Consider the following 6,817-nt stretch of genomic DNA (forward strand, 5'->3'; position numbering starts at 1 on the left):
GAGGTTCACAATTTGTTTGTCAAACTAGCTAAATAGTTGCACATTGGTATGAATAGAAGAAGTTGGACCGCCTGGACAACAGACACTGAAGAATTGGCAAATCACATTGGAATATTTTCTTTCATCCTTTTTTTATGAATCATTTATTTCTTTTTCGTTCACTAAGCAACTTCCGATATTATCACTGCTTAAAAATAATTAATTGACAAAATAAAAAACTAGATACTCCTTAACCGAAAAGTACAACCAAAACATGTTCAGTTATAGTTTTCACACAAACAAGGAAAGAGCAATTGCGCACACAGGCACACCATAGGGCTGCATGCATGGTGTGTTTAATCATCGTCACTTTCATGGAAGTTTGGAAGTTAACATCATCTCCCTTTCGTTTTTACTTTGCTTTAGACATAGACACGGCCATTAATATGAATATGACAACGCAACATATTCTAGAAGTTTCTTATTGGAATGGCAGGAAAATTAATGCCAAGTATGAAATTTCTTCGGGTATACTCCTCAGTCCAAGTATGTAAGGTCGCTCGAATTTTGAGTTTAACTTTGACAATAATTTTGACTCACGAATTATGAGTAATATGTCATAAAAGAAGTTACACCGTTGGAAACCTTTCGGTATGAATCCAATGGTATATTTTTTATGGCGTGTAACTCATATTATATTAATCTAATTCATGGTCAATGTGTTTTTTTTGCACAAAATTCATGGTCAAAGTTAGAATTCAATTTCATTATTTGTTTGAAAACTAGCTAAATGGTTGCGCATTGGTACCGATAAAAGAAAGGGCCGCTTCGAGAACAACCGTATGAAATTCCAAAAACTCATAAATAATTATTTCTTTGATTCATTCCTTTTTTGTTCACAGTAAGCACCTTCCTATAAACAATTAGTTAGTAAAATACATTGCATACTTCTAAACCAAAAATTGCAACAAAAATAGGTTCAGTTTTGGATTTCACCAAACAAAGAAAGTGTAAGTGCACAATCTAGTGACATGCCTAATAAACAAAAATAAAGAGAAAATTGGAAGAAAACAATATAAGTAAAAAAACAGATTATCGAAACGTGCAACAAAAAAAACGTGTTGACATTGTACACAAACTTTCTTTTGCCGCATTTGTACTCTACTATGTTGTGAAGTGATAGGTCTTGGGTTCCTCTTCCTCAGAGTCGCGTGATTTTTCTTGTAATTTTCCTGACAACACAAACGTGCCGTATGAATCTCCATGCAAGATCAAATGGAACGGTCCACAAACCAACTATGAGTTTGCCAAAAAAAAGGGAGTCACATGAGATTTTGCAGAGCCATAAAAAACAATTATCTAACATGCCAAACTGTGCTCGGTCCACAAATTGACTATGAGTTTGAAAAAGAAAACTTAAGCTTGACCAGAGCCTACAAGAATACAAGATAATCGTCCTAACAAGTTGAATGAATATCTGTGCAACATTACACGGTCCACACAACTGATGACGATTTTGCAAAAGGGCAGTCAATTCCTCGAAACAGGCTTTCTCCCCACTTTATTATAACAAAAGCAACAACCGAACAAAGTACACAGCCGAATGATACAAGGTGGTGAGGTCGAACATAACCTTAAGCAGAGCCATAAAAGAACAAAGGACAGGACAGTCACCTGCCTTAAGCAGAGCCATCAAAGATAATCGCCCTAACATGTCGAACAGTCCACAAAATGGGCAGCAAGCTTTGTACACGCAAAAACGACAGTAGCATGAGCTTTAACGGAGTTGGAAAAGAAAATTCGTCCTGACATGTCGAACACCCCACAAAATGAATTGCAAGTTTGCCAAAAAAAAATGCTGCATACCATAAGGGTAGCCTAGCGCAAAGAAGATGACACCATGTCACCATCACTCTTCTCGGCTAAGCTTATTATCCCGCAGGCCGCAGCTTCGTTTCACGTCAAACTTGGAGTTATTTCGGGGGAGCGAAACCTTGGGGCTGTGTATCCTGCAAAACTAAAAAAATGGATAGTTTTCGATCACCTTTTTTTAAGTGGTAGTTTAGAGGGATGCAAACCCCTGAATTGGTAGTTTTTGTCAATCGAAGGGACCATCTCAAGCGAGTAGCATATATACTCTGCGTTCTGAATTTTGACATGAAGGTTCTGAACATTCGCGCGATAAATATATAGCCCGAAAATGTAAATGATGGGGCTGTGTATCCCTTCCATGAAGGTGACATGCCTAATAAACAAAAAATAAAGAGAAAATTGGAAGAAAACAATATAAGTAAAAAAACAGATTATCAAAATACATGCAACAAAAAAAACGTGTTGACATTGTACACAAACTTACTTTTGCCGCATTTGTACTCTATTATGCTGTGAAATGATAGGTTTTGGGTTCCTCTTCCTCAGAGATGCGATTATGTATCATAAATACTAAGGCCAGACAGACTAAAAGGGGCTTTTGGATACGAAGAAGGTTTTCACGTCTTGCTTTGGGTGGTATGCAAAAGGGATTGGAAAGGGATAAGTACAAAGGGATTCAACGATCTAAAAAAAATCAAAAAGGGTTTAATAATCCCCTCCTACGAATAAAAATTAGTAAAATAATGTGGATGAATAAGATTTTGCTCGATTTTGGATCGGATTTGGCGGCATGGCCAAGCGGTAAGGCAGGGGACTGCAAATCCTTTATCCCCAGTTCAAATCTGGGTGTCGCCTGACCAAAAAAATACTTAGGATTTCTTATTGTCACATGATTTTTCTTGTAATTTTCCTAACAACACAAACGTGCCGTATGAATCTCCATGCAAGATCAAATTACGGTCCACAAACCAACTATGAGTTTGCCAAAAGAAAAAGGGAGTCGCATGAGGTTTTGCAGAGCCATAAAAAACAATCATCTAACATGCCAAACTGTGCTCGGTCCACAAATTGACTATGAGTTTGAAAAAGAAAACTTAAGCTTGACCAGAGCCTACAAGAATACAAGATAATCGTCCTAACATGTTGAATGAATTTCGGTGCAACATTACACGGTCCACACAATTGATGACGATTTTGTAGAAGGGCAGTCACCTCCTCGAAACAGGCTTTCGCTCCGCTTTATAAATAAAGTAACAACCATACAAAGTACACGGTCGAACAAAACAAGGTGGTGAGGTCGAACATAACCTTAAGAAGAGCCATCAAAGAGCAAATGACAGTCACCTGACCTTAAGCACAGCCATCAAAGAAAATCGCCCTAACATGTCGAACAGTCCACAAAATGGGCTGCAAGCTTTGTACACGCAAAAGAAAATGAATTCGTCCTAACATGCCGAACACTCGAGAAAATGAATTGCAAGTTTGCCGAAAAACTGCTCCATACCACAAGGGTAGCCTAGCGCAAAGAAGATGGCACCATCGCTCTTCTCGGCTAAGCTTTTTATCCCGCAGCTTTGTTTCACGTGGAACTTGGAGTTATTTGGCGGGAGCGAAACCTTGGGCGCGCGGATTAGAATTTTCAAATTGGGGTTAGTGGATGAGATAGATGGGTTTGCCAAAGTTTCAACATGGTCCCACATGTAAGAAGGGGGGAGGGACCATCGCAAGCGAGTAGCACATGTACTCTGCGTTGTGAATTTTGACACGAAGGTTCCGAATCTTCGCGCGATAAATATGTAGCCCGAAAATGTAAATGATGGGGCTGTGTATCCCTTCCATGATTCCATCAACGACACTCTACGTCATGGATGCTATGCTAGCTCCATTTAAAACTGAATGGGCTATGCATTTCCTAGCATTTCCTAGCATCCCTAGTAAATTGCCCGCTCAATAAACAGAATGGACCGCGGATTCAGTGGAACGGCATGCTATGCTTGGATCTGGATCAGCTCCCGCTCTTGAATGGACATGTACATGGCCAGAGGATACAGCGTCTGGATCGATGATCACCGTATAACTCCTCTGTGCTACATGAAAAACAGAGGATGTATATTTTGTGCCATGGACCTGAAGAAGAGCTGCCTTGTTGCGTTTGTCTCTGCACACTGCGTTTTCCAGCATCTGGGTGTTACTGGATTCAGGCATGGTGTCCTGCAACATTTCTTGTTCTTTTTTTTGTAAAGTTCAGCGTGCTGAAACATTGATCAATCACTGTACTTTCCTTAGCTGCTGGGATCAAGGAGAGCATCACTTTCACCAGATTTCTTGTCCTCGATGTGCTTGACAGAAACCTCTGTCAGTTTCAGGCTGCTTCTCTCCTGCCCTGGAGGAAGATCTACATCAGATCCTATGATGGCACCCAAAAACTCAGTACAAACCAACTAGAGATTATTATTCCGATTCCAAAATCAAGAACTCAGACACCAAACAAATGAAACCGATCGATCTCTGGCTACCTGCACACACCTGCTGCTCCATTTCAGCAGCACATGCAAGATTCAGGTAAAGATGCAGAGAGCCTCCCCCCTCGTGTGTTGATGCTCCGAGGGCCTGCGGCCAGGTGCGCCGTGCGCCTGCCATGTGAACATGTACTACACAATCTCCCTTTTTATCTGGCTTCTCTCTTATTAATGCCTTGACACTATGTGAGGTAGTGGCAACATGATTCAGAAGATGCTGATTCCATCCATGTATTGACAATGAGCAATGGAGTGAGTTAGGGCCGCGGCGGGCCTGGGGCCGGAGCACCGGTACGCACATGGGGTCGATGGATCATCCGGCCGCCATGGCGTGAAGCGCAGGCGAGACTGGACGTAGTAGTGGATAATAAGCAACTATTGTCAATGGAGTGGGCATGGTGCGTCTGTACATGCGTATGCCATGAGCCATCAGAAAGAAAACGGCTTTTCTTAATGTCAGAACAGTTGCATTTTCCCCAACACTCTTGTGACCTGCTGCCGGTGCCTTGAGCTGAAACCCTGGTGCCCAATGATGGGATGTTATCGTCTGCGTGAAGTGAAATGCACCCTTTGTTCCGGTTGCTCAACTGTTAAGCAAAGAAGGCTACTGTTCTTCAGTTGCTTAATTGGTTTCAGTTTCTGAAACAATGGAGGCAGTGGAATGTAAGCAACCGAGAATGGCACGCACAAACAGGATCAAATGCCTAAGTTTTTGCATTGGAACAATCCTTGGTGTTGTACAAATTACAGATCCAGCTAGCTGCAACCTCTTCCCCTTTCTTCAGCTAAAACCGAGAAGAAAGATCGGGAGAACGCAAGAAAGGAGAGAGGAAAAAAAGAAGGAAGGAAGGAGATCTCTGCTCCCTGTCTGAACTCATTCTTCAGAGCAAGGGAGCAGCCAGCCGCCCGTCGCCTCATCTGCAGAGGATCTCGGTCTCGGAGGAGCAGGAGCGGTCGCACATGTCGGCGCCGGCGGAGTCCTTCTTCCCGGCGGCGACGAGCCGGAGGATGCCCTCGAAGGCCTCGACGTCGCAGGGGATCCGGAGCGCGCCCTCGTGCCGGAACCCGAACTCCTCCTCCGCCTCCCGGAGCAGCTCCTCGAACGCCCAGTGGCCCAGGTACTCGGTGGGGATCACGAACCGCCGCATCTCCTCGCCCACGTACACCGCGAAGGACCCCTTGGGCACGGCGCCGCCGCCGCCGCCGTTCTTGCCCCTGCCGCCGCCGCCCGGCGCCACCGCCATCCGCTTCCACCGCTTGAGCAGCTGCTGCAGCCGCACGATGTCCCGGATCTTGTTGCTCCCGCCCCTGCCCCGCTCCTCCATTGCCGCCGATTGATCGGTCGAGCGGGACTGCGGCGGCGCTGTGTGGCTGGGCGCTGCTGGTTGATGGTTGGCTTCGGTTGGTTTGGCTGGTGCAGAGAACTGCGGCGGGGGCTGTATATATAGGGGAGGGAGATCGGCGACCTCTCGTGGTTGCCTGTGGCTCCGAGCCCGCCTCCTCGTGACCCCTGAGTCTCTTCGGTTTGTTTATCAGTTGCTCAAATCGATGCACCATTTTTTTCTTTTTCTCGAGGCATTTATTTTGCAAAGGTCTATGCACTATTATTGAGGTATAATAAGGGTTTATTTGTTTAGCAAGGTTTCGAAAATACCAATAGAGCATGAAAGATCACTTAGGAACAACTGTCATGGCAATGTTAAATTCCGCAAGAACTAAGAACATAATTACGTATAGTAAATGGGTGTGGCTAGGTCTCAGTCGATCGAGATTTAATCAAGTTTCACTCAAGTGACATAATTTGCAAAAGAGAGAAAAAACTGAAAAGAAAATTTTCCACATATCTTAATGTAAGATCTCACGGATATAGTATTGGCTGAGACTTTTTTTCAGGAATACACTCAGGGTAGTATCTTTTCATTGATGGGGGAGAGTAACAGAAGAGCTTGTCCCTTGGCCGTACGCATGCTGGCAGCAAAAGGGAAAGCAGAGTGAGCATCAGAAGGGGTTGCTCAGCCCCTACAGAAGTTCATATTAGAGGAATGATGCTCTCAAGCCCTGTGGCTCCAGCTCTAGCCCAAAGTCTTGCCTCGTCTTTGATTGAGGTCAGCAGGTTGTCGATGGAGACTTGTGCGCCGTCGAAGATCTTCCCGTTACGGTGTTTCCAAAGCGACCAAGCGGTTAGAATGATGAGCGAGTGAAGTCTCAATCGACCGAGACTTAGCAGGACTGACAGTAAATATTGTTTGGTTGCACCAAAAGAAAGGGCAACAAAATATCTAGAGTGTTATAATTTTTTTAATGAACTAGAGTGTTATAAATAGACGCCATACTTGTCATGATGGAAATACATGAAAATTTTCAATGAGGTTGGACTCAACGGATTTTTTTTCCTTTCAAAAAGTTACCTCCTCCTACTGTTTCTTATCCTATATAAACAAAACAAT

At 43.7% G+C, this 6,817-nt stretch overlaps 1 protein-coding gene and 1 non-coding gene across 2 annotated transcripts; one reads left to right on the forward strand and one right to left on the reverse strand.

Annotated features, from left to right (window-relative positions):
* The first annotated feature begins 2,635 nt into the window (after positions 1-2,635).
* On the forward strand, positions 2,636-2,706 carry TRNAC-GCA (transfer RNA cysteine (anticodon GCA)). Its single transcript has one exon. It is a non-coding gene; the product is annotated as a tRNA-Cys (tRNA).
* Positions 2,707-5,063: 2,357 nt separating this feature from the next.
* Positions 5,064-5,795, reverse strand: LOC123166726 (auxin-responsive protein SAUR50). The gene has a single exon (XM_044584518.1). The coding sequence runs from the start codon at positions 5,693-5,695 to the stop codon at positions 5,285-5,287; it is 411 nt and encodes a 136-aa protein (XP_044440453.1). The 5' UTR covers positions 5,696-5,795; the 3' UTR covers positions 5,064-5,284.
* Between the last annotated feature and the right edge of the window lie 1,022 nt (positions 5,796-6,817).

This window comes from Triticum aestivum, chromosome 7D (assembly GCF_018294505.1).
Source record: "Triticum aestivum cultivar Chinese Spring chromosome 7D, IWGSC CS RefSeq v2.1, whole genome shotgun sequence".
Classification (NCBI taxonomy): domain Eukaryota; kingdom Viridiplantae; phylum Streptophyta; class Magnoliopsida; order Poales; family Poaceae; genus Triticum; species Triticum aestivum.